The 18,569-nt window shown below is 40.8% G+C and overlaps 1 protein-coding gene across 2 annotated transcripts in view; it reads left to right on the top strand.

Moving 5' to 3' along the window:
• Positions 1-17,875, top strand: part of FAM49A (family with sequence similarity 49, member A) — a 112,398-nt gene extending 94,523 nt beyond the window's left edge. For both annotated transcript variants that reach the window (XM_011971437.1, XM_011971438.1), the window contains 9 exons: positions 1,518-1,639; positions 3,285-3,390; positions 5,233-5,369; positions 5,838-5,915; positions 6,093-6,209; positions 6,301-6,380; positions 7,783-7,909; positions 12,173-12,243; positions 14,325-17,875. In XM_011971437.1, coding sequence (XP_011826827.1) covers positions 1,518-1,639; positions 3,285-3,390; positions 5,233-5,369; positions 5,838-5,915; positions 6,093-6,209; positions 6,301-6,380; positions 7,783-7,909; positions 12,173-12,243; positions 14,325-14,388 — 902 coding nt within the window. In that variant the 3' untranslated portion in view covers positions 14,389-17,875. The remainder of the gene's footprint in view (positions 1-1,517; positions 1,640-3,284; positions 3,391-5,232; positions 5,370-5,837; positions 5,916-6,092; positions 6,210-6,300; positions 6,381-7,782; positions 7,910-12,172; positions 12,244-14,324) is intronic.
• The last annotated feature ends 694 nt before the right edge of the window (positions 17,876-18,569 follow it).

Below are 18,569 nucleotides of genomic sequence, written 5' to 3' on the forward strand. Positions count from 1 at the left end.
AGCCTCCCAAGTAGCTGGGACTACAGGCATGCACCACCATGCCCAACTAATTTTTATATTTTTAGTAGAGATGGGGTTTCACCATTTTGGCCAGGATGGCTTCAATCTCCTGACCTCACGATCTGCCTACCTCGGCCTCTGAAAGTGCTGGGAGCCACCGCGCCCGGCCAGAGAAACACTGGCCAGTTTTACCCCCAGAGAAACACTGTTTTACCCCCAGAGAAACACTGGTGAAAAACCGTCTTGCAGGACCAGCCCTTTGTACTTCCACAAGGATTAGTTAAAACTGAGATTTGATCTGGGAAGGGTTAGACCAGGTGTAAACTCAGCCTTCACCCTCTGTTAGTGAGGTCTGCTGCAAGCATGCAGTGCCTCAGGATCTGGAGATTTGAAAACAGAGTTTTACAAGATAACATCTGTCGCCTCTCCGTGAGCAGTGCCTTTGTTTTAGATGGAGAGATGAGCTTCCCTACTAGGCCGGGGAGATAACCTATTGCATAGGAACTGCAAGATAAATAAAACCCAATCTTTACTACCTCTCCACCAGCACCTACCAGCTCCCATGAAATGATCGCTGGAACAATATATACTGGCTCCAGGAAGGTAATCAAGTGGGTGCTTCTGTGACTGTTAGAATATTGTTTTCATTATGGAAGCTTCAGTGTATCACTTATTTTTGTGGGTAACAGTCATGGTCAAGACCAAAGATAAACAGAACATTTGTCTTTAAAATGAACTCCCTGCATGTCTTTGCCAAACCTCCTGAACATGAGATCAGGTTCAATGAGAAGTGCTTTCTACACACCCATGTGTTCAGGAATGATATGTCGTGATTTGAAGGATTTTAGTTATCCAGTTTTCAAGCATATTTTTAAATATGGAAATATAAGGCAGACTGTTTTTCCCATCTACACTCAGATTCACATATTTTCAATCAAAGCAGAAATATTCAGTTGTTTCTCCTTTAAAAAGAAGACCAATACAGAGTTTCCGTTTTACAAGATGAAAAGAGTCACGGAGATGGAGTGTGGCGATGGTTGTACAGCATTATAAATGTATTTAATATCGATGAACAGTACACTTAAAAGTGGCTAAGATGGTAAATTTTATGTTTTGTGTATTTAACCACAATAAAAATGGTAATTGAAAAAATAATAAAATAATAAAAAGACCAAAAAATGTGGTCTCAATAACACAATGTTTATTCTTTCTATCACCCAGTATACTGTTTTACATAGGAGGTGTGCAAAAACATTGTTCCACATAAATAAGTGACTATAATGATTCCTGTATGCTTGTTTTATGACTATAAAAATATCATTGACTATTTTGAACTGAGTAATGGGCAAAAGTTGTGTCAGTTTTCCCTTCCTAGCAGCTTATTAGGTTAAAGGGTAAATACCAGAGCAGCAGGAATACGATAGGATTGTCAAGCAGGTAAAACTGAATATCCATCCTCCTCCCAAGCTATTTGTAAACACCAGCATTCTGTGTCTCTTGGTTTCCCTGTTTCTTAGATGCTCAGCCTACAGAAGGAGAGAGAGAAATCTGGAACCAGATCAGCGCCGTCCTTCAGGATTCTGAGAGCATCCTTGCAGACCTGCAGGCTTACAAAGGCGCAGGCCCAGAGATCCGAGACGTATGTTAATGATCATACTGAACTGACAACACCAGAGGAGCGAAGGGAAAACCACACATGCACACAGACATACACAGCAAGATTAAGTAACAGCTATAGTATTTCCTAGAGTACCAGGAAGAACAAGGAGGGTAATGTGTCCTTAAAAACAAAATGCATGGGCCAGGCGCAGTGGCTCACACCTATAATCCCAGTACCTTGGGAGGCCGAGGTGGGTGGATCACCTCAGGTCAGGAGTTCAAGACCAGGCTGGCCAATATGTTGAAACCCCATCTCAATTAAAACTACAAAAAAAAATTAGCTGGGCATGGTGGCAGGTGCCTGTAATCCCAGCTACTTCGGGAGGCTGAAGCAGGAGAATCACTTGAACCCGGGAGGCGGAGGTTGCAGTGAGCTGAGGTTGCATGTCGCACCATTGTACTCTAGCCTGGGCAACAAGAGTGAAACTCTATCTCAAAAAAAAAAAAAAAAAGTTAAAAAAAAGCATGAATGGCCCCTTTTATTCTAATGCATTAATCTGCACACACAGTGCTATAGATTAACATTACCCATTCTCTTCCTAAACACACAAGTGATATTGCAGGACTCACATTTAAACAATAACGTGTCAATATATTATTTCATTTAAGGGAAACAATGTAAAGTCTGTGAACAACAGTTGAAATATGGACCGTGAAGTCTGGGTGGACATGTACTTTCCGGCATTTGATAATTACTCAGGCAGGTTCCACCAGTGTGATACACAAGAGCCAAAATCACCTTGCTTTCAGTTTGTCATCTCAAATGTCTTGTGAGATTTTCTAAAATTAACAGAAAACAAAACAACAACAAAAACAAAAAAGAAAATCACCACTTTGATTTTTGCAACTTCCCAATACCTTAAAAGCAGGAAACTTCACACTCTTTTTATTTGAAAGCATTAGTTTTGTGGCAATACCAACACATACATATATGCATGCAAATACACACATACACACACACACGTACACATGCAGGCATGCACACAGTACTGCCACTGCCCCCATGCTTCTGAAAAGCACACCACCACCACCATTATAATCCTCAAGTTGCTGAAACTCAGACACGGCGGAGTTTCTAAGAAAGTAACAGTCTAGTAAGAGGTGATTTTTCTACTTAGGGGTCACCATTTAATTTAGGTAATTTAGGTAACATTACAAACTGGCAGGAATGCAATACCTATTAAAGAGAAGGGAAATGTCTATGGAATTTGCACTTTATAATGAGCACTAATTCCACTTTAGAGGAGTCAAATGGTGATGGAGAGGGCTGAGTTTCTTCCCACTTAGATGTGAATTTTTTGTATTCAAAATAACAGAAACAAGTAAGATGACACAGGATGTAATTGTAGAACCACTTGCTGTATGTTCAAGTGTTAAAATTTCCATTCAGAATGAGCATCTTGGGGGACTGTCCACTAAAGCGATGTTGATTTAAGTAGTATACAGTGTTAAAATTTCCATTCAGAATGAGCATGTTAGAGGACAGTCCAACGAAGCGGTGTTCATTTAAGTAGTATACATCAGCAAAGTATAGCAGGGATTGTATTTTAAACTAAATCTTAGGGCATTTTGATGTGGAGCTTACTGCTTCTTTTTAACCAGTCAGCGCTACTGTGTTTTTGTAGGCAATTCAAAATCCCAATGACATTCAGCTTCAAGAAAAAGCTTGGAATGCAGTGTGCCCTCTCGTTGTGAGGCTAAAGAGATTTTACGAGTTTTCCATTAGACTAGGTGAGTATGTGTTTGTAGTTTTCGTGGCCCACATATGGAGTTCTGTTTTGGTGTTTGAGTAGGTAGTGGGAACAGCTTGGCATACTGGAAAATGCCCCACATCCATCCACTGTGTCAAATGAGAGGCCATGTATGAACAACAACTCTTGTCATGTTCATTTCTTTCAGTCCACCACAAAGTTTCTTCCCCTGAAGTTATTGGCACATTTAGTGCGTCTCTACTAGTGATTTTTCTTCTTGGTCCTGTTCTCATCTGTGTCCAACTCTTAATAGTTTTACTGCAGGCTGATCACGTTTCTGAATAACAGAGAAGTTGAAAGATAACAGTTTACCTGCGCACGCAACAAAGAACTTGCTTGTCTGGAGTCATATGATAAAAGTAATAGAGTAAAATATAAGAAAAACAAATATAACATTATTTCCTTAAGCTTTAAAAAACTGTGCAAGCACAGGAAGTACAGGATGGCTTTGTAGATGTTGAGCAATGCCAAATCTGATTGGAAATAAGATCGATATGACCAGCAATAGGACAGAATCACTCCCCAAGGAGGAGGCTTCATTGGTTAATATAGTATATCTTGAATGAGGAAGGCACGTTCTACTCTACTTTTGCCATTAAATGAGTGCCACAGATTAAGAGGAAAACAGAGAACTTGAAATACATTGGGGGAGTAATGACCATGATATTGAGAGGACTAGCAGCTAAGATCAAGGGAGGTACTTGAATGAACCAAACTGGTTTTCCAAGAAGAGAGGGTTTCTGACGACTCTCAGATAGAAGAGAGAAGAGAACATAGACTTCTTTCTACGTTTGCTTAAATGGTAGACCCAGTGAACGGAAATTCTGAGGAACCAAACTTTTGCTGTACAGAAGGAAAACAATTCCTTATGAGAGCAGGCCAAGGTAGAACTGGCTGCCTCAGAACAGAGTGTATTCTTATAGATGGAAATATCTCAAAAAGGCCAGAGACGTCCCTGTAGAAATGCTGTAAAACTTATGTAAGAACTATATAGACCAGATGTCTTTTCTGTAAAGGGCCAAATCATAAATATTTTAGAGTTGTAGGCCGTCCTGTCTTTTTTGCAACTACTTGCCTCTGCCACTCTCACGTAAAGGCAGCCCTAGTCATTCCATAACAGAATGAGCATGTCTGTGTTTTAATAAAACTTGTGTTTATTTACAAAACGCAAGTAATGGACCAGATTTGGCCGATGGGCTATACCTTGCCAATCCCTGCTTTAGAGGATTGGTTAAATGACTCTGTGCTATTACAAATATATTGGAGAACAAGCTATAAGGAAATGTTTAGAAACAGACAAGTGGGAGTGGTGAAACTGTTGCAAGAACTATAATGGAGGTAGATAGGGCAATGGGTACATAGAAAATTATTCCTGGGATTGAGTTAGTGTAGATGCAGAGAAAAGTTCAATAGGGGCAAAGGTCTTTCTTTGTAAAACCAGTCATCTAACCCATGTGTTTAGAGCACTGTCTCACCTCATCCTGAATCATGAATGGCTGTCTCATGCACATGACCCAAAAACACGTATTTGTGGTTTTCTCACAGTGTCAGAAATTGAGATTACTAAATATGTCCAGGTCCAGCTGAGCGTAGAGAGAAATTTACAAAACACTGTGGCCATGGGGGGTTTCCGCAGGGGAGACCCCCTGCCTGGTCATGTGGGATTCCTTCTCTTCCTGGTCCACATGCAGCACACCTCACGTAGTTATCGGGAAAGACCCAAACAGGTGATCTCTGAGATTGTCAACTGAGTCTGGGAATTGTGTTATTTGGACTTCGTTGGGCCACCTCCAATATATCTATTTATCCCTTTGATTTTCAGAAAAAGCTCTTCAGAGTTTATTGGAATCTCTGACTTGTCCACCCTACACACCAACCCAACACCTGGAAAGGGAGCAGGCCCTGGCAAAGGAGTTTGCCGAAATTTTACATTTTACCCTTCGATTCGATGAGCTGAAGGTTAGGCCAAATGTGCTGTGAAAATTTAAGGAACTTGTACTGAGTACCTACTGTTTACAGCTGCTCTGTTAGTGCTGTGGGGTGGGTGGGTAGAGAAATGAGTAAGATGTAATTCCTTCCCTAGAGAGACATATAATGTGATGAGAATTTGCATTCCATGTGGTGAAAGTAATTTAAGATGATGATTTGTATATGGAAATTTTAAATCTGCCAAATGAAATCAGAGAAAACCTTTTCAAGTATCTGTTCCGCATTGAGACCAAATATACTTTCCCTGAAATCTAGCCCACAGGGCATATTTTAAAATAATGAAGTTGTGGGTCCTTATTTTTAACCAAAAGTTGCTTTGGCTCTTATGTAACAAAGAGAAGTCCTGGAGTATTTATAAAATCCAGTGTCTGGGCTCCTAATGCATATCCCCCATCTGATACTGAGAGATGACTTTCACTCTTGTCTTCTGAATTTCAGATGAGGAACCCGGCTATTCAGAATGACTTCAGCTACTACAGAAGAACCATCAGTCGCAACCGCATCAACAACATGCACGTGAGTCCCTGGGTCGCCTTGAACTTGGCACCGTTCTCCGTGGCTCTTTTGATTTCTGCATCAGGCAGAGCACAGAGAGAAGACAATGTCCTTGTCTGTAATTCAGTTCCAGAGAAGAGTATTTGGAGCGTTTGACTTTCTGTTTATAAATCCGTCTTCTCTTCTTATTTTCATCAGCTAGACATTGAGAATGAAGTCAATAATGAAATGGCCAATAGAATGTCCCTCTTCTATGCAGAAGCCACACCAATGCTGAAAACCCTTAGCAATGCCACAATGCACTTTGTCTCGGAAGTAAGTGAAGTTGAGCAACAAGGTGCTTTTTTTCTTAATTCCATACAAGAGCTGCAAGCAGAGCTAATGTACATTTGTGTCTCCTATTTAGAACAAAACCCTGCCAATAGAGAACACCACAGACTGTCTCAGCACAATGACAAGTGTCTGTAAAGTCATGCTGGAAACTCCGTAAGTTAAATCAGAGGTGTATTTGTGGTTGAGACTTCACCCAGCCAGTGTCTGTTAAGATGATGATGTTAATGACATGTACCATTTGGGTCAACACCTTGAAGTTTTCATGTATATTATCTGCTTTAATGTCATTAAGAACTCTGGGTGTTAGGTGTCACTATCACTATTGCATAGCTGAAGAAGCTGAGGCCCAAAGTGGTTGACTGACATCCCAATGACTGCATAGCTTGTTAGGTGGCAGAACCAAGGCTCAGATCAAAGATGCTGTGGAAGATGTGTAAGAACCAAATGGAGGGTGTGTTAAATGATGGGGCATCATGGTAAATATATTGTAGATAAGATGTAAAACCAAGAGTTGACATGATAAGACTGTTTCAAGAGTGAGAATGGAGGTCTCTCTCTCTCTCTCTCTCCAAGTTTTTTTTTGTACCTGAGCTAGTTACTACTAGTTAGATTTAAAAATTATTGAGACTATTGGGGATGAAGCAGCATGGTAATCTGTGCTCGAAATTCTGAATGCCACTTATGTCTATAGCCCCTACTATGCCTGTAAATAACTGGCCCGACTCCCTGAGCCTTGGTTTCCTCATCTAATAAAGTTTCCATAAGGCCGTCTACTTTGCAGAGTCTTTAGGAAGACCAAAGGCATCTAAAGCACCTTATAAAATCTGATAGCCTGTCCAAATGTAAGATGACACTAATTTCAAATATTTCACTTGTACCAAAGTTAAGATTTATTCCAAGGCAGAAATAGTAATCATCTTCATTGCAGAGCCAATTCATAATGAAATAGATGTAAGAAAGCCTCTAGAAAAAAAGCCTCTAGAATTGGCCTGAATTATCTGAATCATCAGTGACCCTGTCAAGGTAAGTGAACAAAACTCAAACTCTACAAATACTCTCGGATGCTCAATGAATGGTATATAATTTTTTTAGGTATTTTTGCCAATCCAATACAATCTGCAGCCTGTGTTTTAACAAAGGAAGTTACTCCTACTGGAGACATGATAGCTGCTCCGTAGAAATGAGCCTGATTCTTTTTCTCTGTAATGAAACCATTACTCTCTATAATCTTGGACAGCCAGAAGGACCTGCTATAAAATATTCAAGATTGATGGGTGGAGGAGTGATGTACATGATGAGCTAGCCTGCTGAAGGGCAGATGAGAAGGGAATTTACTGCCCTTTAATTTACCTTATTTTCACACTGAATTGCTGGTTGAATAGATTCAAGGAGAATTATCATCATGGATTTACTCAGGAACATATTAACTGGTTGTTGCAGGTCTGGGATTGTTCCCAAGAGAAGATTGGAGGCATCTAAAGTATCCAGTTGTGGGGCCAAAGAACGCACATGTTCTGACAAGGAAGTGATGCCGCTGCTGTTTCTTCTCTTGCAGGGAGTACAGAAGTAGGTTTACGAGTGAAGAGACCCTGATGTTCTGCATGAGGGTGATGGTGGGAGTCATCATCCTCTATGACCATGTCCACCCTGTGGGAGCTTTCTGCAAGACGTCCAAGATCGATGTAAGAATAGTAGTGAAATGTGCTTTCCAAATAAAGGGCCCATGAATGTTGCCAAACAGACTTTGTTTCTCTTCCTCAGGCTCCTCAAGACCACTCCACTGACAGTGATCTTTCTAATACGCACAGCCCATCCTGGCAGCTGTCCGCACAGCAAGATGTCCAGGCTTTTTCATGTGCTTAGGACAAAACACTCAACCTCAAAAGCATAGTAGCAATGCTACGATACTGATCCCCTCAGGCTCTAATGGAGCTGAGCAGCTGGACAGTCACTCAGCTGCACGCAGTCCCTTCATTTACCCAGTGTGCTGTACAAATAGATGGTTTCTATTCTATATGTGTCCTATTGTGAAGAGTTGGGAGATACTGCATTACAAGACACCATGGTCAAATCCCAGATTACCCTTTCACTTCCTCTCCCACCACTCCCTACCTGTTGCTCCACTCAAGTCCCATGCCTTTCCTCATCATTTGGATATACATGATATGTGTGAATCCTTTCTCCTGCCCAGAGAGCCCTTCCTCTTCCTCTCTGATGGGTGGGTTCCTTTCAGGCATGCTTCAAACGTCACCTCATCTAAGAACACATTTTCTGCATGGGATGAGCCTTCCTGCTTCTCTGGCCCCCAGAGCACTCACTGTTTTGTATTTTCTGACTCCCCTACAGACAATTTCTTGACAAGGACAGAGACCATAATCTATACACCTCATGTCTGCTCTATTGCTTCACACAGTACCTGCCACATAGTGGGTGGCACTCAACAGACACCCTGTAGGGGTTTTGATGGATGAATGAATGAATGAATGAATGAAGATAATTGAAAACACATGATTTTGGCGCACAGTTGCTTTTCTGTTGATTGTGGCATAAAGCACACCTCCTCTTCATCCAGCACTTGCCTGCAGCACCAACCCAATAGTGTATCCCATGTACTCATTTAAAGCCTTTAAAGTGCAGAATAGCACCTCTTGGTAGTAACTTACTTACTCCAGAATAGCTGAGTCTGGGTGGCACACTGTGTTCACTCATCTGCAGAGAACAGTGTCCTGATGCTCTGGCCCTATGCAAGAGAAAGTCTACATGCCCAGGAGGACCATAAGTCTGAAGAATGCAAGATAATGTATCAATGAAAAATGTAACTTGGGTTACTTATTTTGAGTTTCTGGGTTCATAGTATGGTTAGTCATGTTTCTTCATAGACTCTTTATTATTTTTAATGTAATCATTTCTATTTACCAAGAAAATAAGTATTTATGTTAAAAAATTTTGACATTTAGGAAATTAAGACGTAGTAAATTAAATATATCTGTAATAACCTCACCATAGGCGGAGGATCACCGTTCATACAGCAGCATACATGTGTACCTTCTTTTAATGTAGATGCTTGTGTGTGTGTGTGGATATCCTTAACAAATTAGGACCCTGCTTTACGTGCTATTTTGAAACATATTTCATTTACGTAGAAGTATATTATGGGCATTTTTATACCAATAAATATTTTTACTGTATCCTTTGTGAGGCTTTAACATTTTCGTACTATAGATTGAGTATAAATAACTCTATAAATATTATTTGACTGTGGATTGAGTTCATTACCTGAGACTCATAAGATATTCTCATTGCCATAGCCATTTGTTAACTTGTCACAGAGTCAACAATTAAAAATACACTGGGTAAAATTATGCCTTGTAGCCCTTATCTTTGAAAAGCTTGGCTTTATAGGTTATTTACTGAGTCTTTCAGTCGAGGCTGTAAACAGTATATCATGTTAAGTCTTCACACATAGTCTTAATGAAGTTTGCTCTTGTCCATGGAGGTCTCACTACATAAAGTTTGTTCATACAGACATTTGCATGTACCTCTAAGAAACTTTCAGGTTTACCAGCACAATAAACCATTTGAGACTGACCTTTTTTTCAATGACGTATAGGGTCTCCATTCAGATGCTAGTCTGTTTCTAAGCCAGTAGTTATAGGCACTGGGCTTATAAATCATTGGGGCATCAGCATCAACTGTGAAAACCCCAGGATCTCTTTCTGAGAGCCTGGGGGAGGCACTGTGTGTGTACTTACAAAGGGCATGCTTCGGAGTGCAGAATAAACATGCAGTGAGCTCTGGAGTGCCAGGGGAGGGAGAAACTCATTTTGCTGAAGAGCAGAGACAGAGGGTGATGTTTGAGGTGGACCTTGAAGAAGATGTAGGATTTTCCCAGGAGGACAGAGGGAAAGCAGAGTCCTCCAGGCAGGGGGAATCATCAAAGTGGCCGCCAAGGCAGCAGAAGCCATTTAGAGAAGAGATGCTAATTGTGGATGCCAGGAAAGGAGGGTTGGGGTGAGGTGGTGTTTTCAATTGATTTCCTTGGAATCTTTTGAAATGGCCCAATAAGGAATCACCTCTTAATCCCTGTCCCCATCTCAGATATTATCCAGAATTCCAGACCCCATTTCCCATGGACCCCTGAAATATGGCCATCCCCAAACCAGAGATTCCCCTCCCCTCCCAAACCTGTTCCTTCTGCTGGGTTCCTGTCTCAGGTATTTCATCACCCTCCAACAAGTCTAATCCGGAGCCTAGAATTGTCCCTGAGAATGAGGAATGACTTCTTCACCGCATATCTCATCAGTCACCAAATCCCATGGAGTTGACCTCAGATTAGTCCCTGTCTCTCCCTGCTCCTCCATACCCACTGCTGCTTCCACACTTCACACCCTCAGGGGCTCTCACTGCCCCTCCTCTCTCTGTTCTTGCTTCCTTCTGGTCCCTTTCCATATTAACCGCATCACTAGATTATTTAACACCTATCAAGGATGTTTTCCACAGGTAAAGGCCCCCAACTCCTGAACATGCTGTTGAATTCACACTGCATCTGGCCCCAACTGCATCCTTGACAGCATCTTGTTATTCACACCAACAGTTTTAATCACCCTAAGTGGAACTCCAGATTCCCAAACAGTATTCCCTGCTCTTCCACCCCTTCCACATCTGCGTTCTCACTGCTTCTTAGGCCTGGTCCACAAGAACACTTCCACACTATGATAATCAACTATGCGAGAGGGACAGAATCTCTGCATCCCTGGGCCTGATGCCATCTCAGGCCTGGGGTGGCACATACCTGGCATGCTTGTAGCTTCTCCCAATCCAGTATGCATGACAGACATCTCTCGTTTGCCATGGCTTTCTTTTTTGATAAACCTATAGTGATCCTCACGATTCTCAACCCTGTGTTCTGGTAGCTTCCATCAGTCTATCAGGGTCTATCAGGCCTGTAAGATAAAGCTTTTGACATACAAGAAGCACAATGATGGAGAATGTTTCTAAGGGCTGTCACAAAAGGGGCCCTTAGTATAACCAAATCCAATATATAACAGTGTGTGAATAGCTTTGCAGAAAGATTCTTGCCTTGCCAAAAAATACTCCAAGATATGCATGATGAAATGTAATCTATATAAATTCAGTTTCCATGCACTTCCCAAATTATGGGTCAACTGTATTATACAGACACAAAAAGCTAAGACACTTGCCTAGGTTTGTGAAGATACTAAAGAAACAAGCATGAAGGAAACTCAGGCATTTAGCCTCTGTGAAGTTCACATTCTGAACAGTGGCCCTTCATCAGTCCTCTCAAAGATGGTTGAGACATAGACCTGGACCTCCAGGAGCTCCTGGTCCAGTGAAGGAAAGAAGTTAATATGGGCACAAATTCTCCAAGTTTCTCTGATAAATGACAGAGCAGTTTTGGGAGCACGGAAAGGTGTTGGTTGCTTCTATCTAATGAGGGTAATGAGGTCAGAATAGGATTCTAGGAGGTGCTGGTCTTCAGCTGGGTATAAAATAAGTGTTAAGGGTTTGCCAGTCAAACAGGTGAAGGACAGAAAACATTCAGGGCAGAAGAATGGCATTAAATTATTCTGATTTTATTCAGCAAATCTCAACTGAGCACTGAGTGGACGGAAGGCCCTGCATTTGCCTCCATAGTACAAGGCAAGATCAAAGTCTCAAGTCTTTGTCCTTAAAGCCAGGCAAGTAAAATGTACAATTACAATAGGGTATGAAAATTGATAATGATTGCAGTCATACAGAATCCTCTAGAAGCCCAGAGGAACTGCTCACCAGCCTGAGGGGGTAGGAAAGCACGTTGGTCATTTCTGTGTTGAATTTCTATGAGAAGAAATAATGTGACATTATAGGCATGTGTTATTGTAGGTAGATATTGGCATAGACAGTATTACTAAGATATTAACAAACATTGTGCTTTCTCCTTCTAGATGAAAGGCTGCATAAAAGTTTTGAAGGAGCAGGCCCCAGACAGTGTGGAGGGGCTGCTAAATGCCCTCAGGTGAGCTTCAACCCTGTGTCAGGCTCACAGGGAACAGCCAACATTTCAGGGCTATTGAACATTTAAATACTGGTGTGGATAGCACCAAACTTAACCCTTGCATATTTTAACACATTGAATCTTCCTAACAATCTTTTGAGGTCGGCACCATTTTTATCATTCCCCTTTTTAAAAATGGAAAAAAAATGAGATTTAAGGAAGTCAAATAACTTGTCAAAAGTCACACAGTAAATGGCCAAGCTAGGACCTAAACCCAGGTTTGGGTGACCCCACGGGTCATGGACCTAATTCTCAGCCACACTGCTTTGGGGCTCATAGGGACTCCTCAGAACAAGAGGCTTCCAGGCTCTCACTTTCCACTTTACCAGTGGTTTCCAAACCTGGCTGTACTTGAGGATTATGTGGGTACCCTTTGAAAACATTCCATGTGATTCTGACTGCATGCGACTCAGACCAAATGAATTAGAATCTCTGGGCTAGGGTCTCAGGTATCCATTTTGTGTTTCTTTGTTTATTCTAAAGCTCCCCAGGTGGTTCACATGTGCAGCTACCAGAATTGAGAACCCACTGTCTAGATGCCTAAGTATTTGGCCAGCTGTGGCGTGTTTCAGCTTCTCACTGCTAACAAGTGATGCCTAGGCAACTGCTTTCTTCCCAGGGATGCATGTGCTTAATCCGTTTCAGAGAGGGGATGCTTTTTTTAGCTTTGACACATCTATAAGAATTGCTTGAATCACACTGCTATGTAAATCATTCTGATACTAGATTGCAGTCTAGAAGGTTTATGGTCCCTGTTGTCTTATTCATCTTTAATTCCCCTGTGTTCCTCTCAGTGTTGTACATGCAGTAAGTGTTCAATAAGTCTAAGTGGGATGGATCAATAATGCTCTACCTATGTACACAACACTCATGTTTTATACTCCACTTCTAATCACATTGTCTCATTTAATCATCACAAGTTAGAGAGGTAAGGCTGATCTGTTACCCCCACTGAATAAATGAAGAAACTGAGACACACATAAAATGAACAAAATAGACCCTGAGGTTGATGTTGTTTTGCTGAGTTGCTAAGTCATTATCCTTTAGAAGAGACTTAGTATTAATATAAGAGCCTTCCAGAGTCTATGGGAAAAATCAAGGTTTTCTCCTGGTGTCCATTTCACACCAGGATGACTTTTTATACACAGGAATAAAACTTTAACTTCTGAATGTGTTGAGCTTTCCAGCTTCATTCAATCAAGCAAAACCCTGTACTAGGCCATGAGTCCCATCTGATTTGTTAGAATTTGTGCCTCCTGGAGGCACTGTGATGATGTCAGAGGAGAACAGGCTCTCCAGATAGCAAAATATGGGTTTGAATCAGAAATCACAAATCACAAGTCTCAAATCAGTAACCTTGTGATCTGGAATAGGTCATTTCACCTCTCTGAATCTTAGTTTTCTTTTCTATAAAATGAAGGCAATAACCTTACCTTTACAAAGTTATTGTAACACGAAACTTAACATGGAGTGCCCACGACCTGGCCAAAGTTTTATTACGTGTTAATTCTCTTTTCCTTCTTTTGCATAAATGATTTCTACACCCGGCTATTGGGAGGCTGCAGATTGCACCATTTTTGTGGGTTTGCTTACCTGGATTTGTGCCCCCTTGTGGTGGCAATGAGGTTAATTAAGCATTGCCAGGAAAGTGGAGAACCATAAACATTCAGGTTCTGGGCAATGTTGCTATGCAAATCTCTATTCTGAAACGTGTGAGTCAGCAGGGGCAGCCTCAATGGTCAGGATTCTGCACTCAATCCTGTGAAATCCACCTCCCTGGTAAATGAGACCACTCATATCTCCTCTGTGTAATTATTTGATTATGTAAAATATCTACTTGGTTTAATAACCATGATACAAAATTCCTTTGGAAGGAAGAATCAAATATTAAATCTGTCTGAAATGACTGTGAGCATTGAAGTGTGGATTTTTGTCTAAAGAAATAAGCCCACGTATCAATTGTGTTTCCCAAGGTAAAGATGGGCTGGAGCTTACACAGAGCACTGTTTGCCGCTAACCTCTACCATTCTGTCTCCATCCAGGTTCACTACAAAGCACTTGAATGATGAATCGACTTCCAAACAGATTCGAGCAATGCTTCAGTAGAGCTCTGCTCAAAGAAGAGGATCTATGTGCTGACCTCAGAAGATGTATATGTTTACATAATTTAATACAGATTGATGTTAATACTTGTGTATTTACATAACCGTTTCCTTCTTGTCACTGAAATATATGGACCTTAATTTGTATCCTAACTGACTCAACCCAGCAGAGCATAAATTGACTTGAGAGCCTTACCTTTGATGTCTGAAATGAAACCCCCTTCTCCAAAGGCAAAATTCAGAGACTTTGATCTTTGCTACTGGAGTCCTTTAACAACACCTGTAATGATAAAAAATTCCTAATTGTTTGTGGTAGTATTTTAATTCTAGACGTGTTATCTCTCTGGGACGTATAGTTTATAGAAACACAAAATATTTGATTTCCTGTGTCGACTCAGCTACAAGAAACACAACTGTTATCTTGACAGAGGAAGAGGGGAATCCAAGAAAAATGCATGTGGAGAATTAAACCCAAGTGTTCTGAATTCAGCACACCCCTTCTCTGTCCTCAGACTGGAGTCCACACGTGCAACTTTTCTGTTTGCACGTGTTTTATTAATCAGCATATTCCTTTTCTGTTTGGATTTATATCCCTCTAATGTTCTCCTTTAATGTTCTCCTTTAATTTCACAAGAAAAAAAAACTCCTGTATTTTAATCAGTTAGTAGGAGAGCAGCAGAAATAGATAGATGTGCTGTTGCCACTGGACTGATGAAGGTGGCTGTCTTGGAACTGGGAGACAGGTCCACAGAGGTGCACTCAGGCAACAGGACAGCCATCTGTCTGCTTCAGCCCTCTGCCTATAGGGATTAGGGAAATGGAGCTCTGGCTTTGAAGTTTTTTGTGAGTTTAGCAACTTACAGTTACCTGCAGAGTGCTGGGTGCACAGCACCCCCTCATAGGAGCCCTGTTCTCTGAAGACCCTACAAGAAAAAAGGTCTAGGGTACTCCGTTAGCTACCAGAATGGTATAGGGGAATTTAGAGGGGGAAAAAAAATCCATGTTTTCTGTTTCCCAGGTTTTTAAAAAGTAGCTCTTCCCCAACCCCGTTGCTAGCTTGTTGCAATGTGAAAGCTCTGGTGCACCTGAATTTACTCCTGGCCTTACTAATGATTCATAGTGTGATCTTGGGAAACGTTTTTAAGCTTTCTGAGTCTTAACCTCCTTGTCTCTAAAATGGGCAATTAAAACAATCTTCAAGAGGCCTATAAGGTTAATGCCAATAAAACGACTGAATCTGCCCTTCTTCCTGAGGAAGTAGTATCCAGCAAGCATTGTCCCACCTTGTCTTGTTGATGAACAATATTATAAAACCTGCAGTCATTCTGTCTGTAGATCAGAGCTTAGTTCGAATGGAACCATGAAAATCTTTGATTCTGACCTCCTAAGGAAAATGAAACCCAGAGGGTGTGGTCATACTGGATGGCTCCCATGCGGGCCTAGAACCCAGGATGCTTCACTCTTGGCTCCATGTTCTTCCTTTTATACCATATGGCTGTGAATACATACTATGGGATGGGATTCAACCCTTCTAAGTAAATCCTCAGTCTGGTCTATATTGTTACTTGCCTGTTTCCAGTAGAAGGAGCCACCCAGACGTTTAGTGAATGATAATCCTAGAAGTTGAGTCTGAGTACATCAGAGTTTGGCATTATTTGCAATATCCCAGGAAGGAGCTGTAAGACACTATTGCTTTCTGGACTTTAGTGACCAGCTGATCTACCCTTGGATCCTCCAAGAAAAGGGAAAAAACACTTGTCTTATGTTGTTTTAGCAAGGGAGTTCAGTCAAGTGGCAGGAAAGATTCCCTGGTCTGCATCTAAACATCAGTCCACAGAGAAGGAAAAGGCTCTTTTACTTGGAGATTTTCAAGTTGAAGAAGTACAACTGCTTGGATGGAGGGTCTGTCATCAGAATAGAAATATGCTAGATGGTCTTCAAGACCTTTTTGAACCTATGGATTCTAAACCCTAGAGGAAGCCAGAATATGTGATCATACCATCTGAGGAAAGTTAGGAGATATTCATCTTAAGAGATATTCTATTTGGCAGTCACTTGTTACACTTGAGCAACAATTGTCTAGACTAGAAAGATAGAACCACACAATGTTTATCATCATTGGGTCAATTTCTCCCCCTCTATCGAGTGAGGAGATTAAGGCTTGAAGAAAGGAAAGGACTTGCCAACCACCACAGGGCTCATGAGGGACTTGGACCCATCTCGTGTGTCTCTACCACAGCTGACTCTCAGCTGGCTAAAGGAGAAAATGTGAGGAATTACCTGTCAAATTAGATTGAGCTCAGAGTAAATAGACGAGCACATTGATAACTCTAAATTAGACTTTCTACAAATGGGACCAAACATATGGAAGGGGCTGCTGGTCTGCCTCAATGTAGCCAGGCCACCTTGTCTCAAAGCCAAGACTCAGCAGTACATGGATTCTGAGAAGTCCAGGGTCTGAATTGTCTCTGATTACTGGAAGGACAGGTTAACTGAATGTCTGTGATCACTAACAGGTGATGGGCTTTGTGCCCACTCCAGAGATATTGTGGGAGACAAATTCTAACAGGCTGTCCTCCCGGCATCAGGAGTCATTGAACAATCATGGATTGCTGTGTTTGAGTTTTTGTTTTGTTTTGTTTTGTTTTTTGTTTTTTGCTTTGTTTTTGTTTTTTTGTGTGTATGTGTGTGTGCTGCATGCACATGCGTCCAAGACTTATGGGTGGTTTAGGGGAAAGTGCTAGCAACAGTGTCAATGTCATTGTTAACTATATTTCATATTTGAGGTCTCATTGTTTTCAAATAAACAGTGTTTTCCATGACTGTGATATTTATTTTTGGGAAAGCAACAAGGTAAAAATTATGTTTCTCAGATGCACTGCTACTTTGGCGTTATGACTCTGTTCTGAGAAACTCTTTGTGCACCACTAGAAATTAGCAGTGAAAAAAAAAAAACTGGAAATGAATGTCTTCAAATGTGCTAATCATTAGGGGTGGAGTATTAACAACCAGAAAGAAAGGTTTGGATATTACCTTTTAACTACTAGTTAATATCATGCTTGATCAACATTTGTTCCTAGTTATCACCATTAAATTAAGACATTAATGGTAAACTGAGGTTACTGATGCATCATCACATTTAAGTAAAAATAATTTCATGTTTTCCCCAAAGAAAAATTAAGCCTCCCAATCTTGGGATCCAATTGTGCAGTAGAATTCAGAGATTTCTCATTTAATCTTGTATCCTGTACAGCTACAAATATTTTTTAAATGTTAGGAATAAACATTGGAATTTTGTCTTAAAGAGTTCAAAACCTTGGAACCCAATTTTCTCACTACATCTGTAAGGGCCATTACAGACCCAAAGCTGTTTTGAAGTTTTCATATGTTGTTTGCTGAAGTCATTGTAACTTTTTGCCTGCTTTGCCTCTTTTTGTACAGGAGTTTTGAGTGTGAAATGAAAATTAAAGTTTGGTACCTATATTTAAAAATGCACCTCTATTTTATATAATACTGAGGGTTGAGTGGGTGATAAGCACATGATGATTAGTCTACATAGATATTTGCTAGACACGTACTCTGAGAAAACCACACCAGCGGCCCTTCACCTCTTTATACCTGAATTTCTTTTAGAAAAAAAAAAAAAAAAAGTAATACCCAAAATGTGCTACTCTTGGTAGCAGCTGTCTTTTGTTCATTTTGGCAAGAGAACCCTGAATAACAGCCAAAGGCAGAAAATTACAAAAAAGGGCAGAAAATGAACAGAGACATGATTGATACCTAGAGATGCATGAGCCCTGCTTGTCCAGAGATGATAAGAAACACTAATAAGTGATCTTGTATGCTTTCTTTTGAGTGCAGTAGTACTTTATGGGTTTGGCAAGATCAGCAAATAACCTGTTTTACCTTGAGTATATTTTTCAGACAATGTAAGCCCTGAAATAATTTTTTTAGCTGTTCAACTTTGAGGCTTTCCTAGAGCATTATTTTTAATCCCTGCACTTCTGAAGCTGATCACCTGAGACCTAATTGTGTGTACTCGCAGTGGCTCAGAATTCCCAAGAGAGACCTTCCATGATGCCCTGTGCAAAAGACAAAAGCACAATTATTAGGATTATTTGTGGCACAAAGTGAAAAAATGGAAATGGGAATTTTTCTGTAAATTGACAAATGGACAAATTTTAA

This window comes from Mandrillus leucophaeus, unplaced genomic scaffold, assembly GCF_000951045.1.
Source record: "Mandrillus leucophaeus isolate KB7577 unplaced genomic scaffold, Mleu.le_1.0 Scaffold122, whole genome shotgun sequence".
NCBI classification, from domain to species: domain Eukaryota; kingdom Metazoa; phylum Chordata; class Mammalia; order Primates; family Cercopithecidae; genus Mandrillus; species Mandrillus leucophaeus.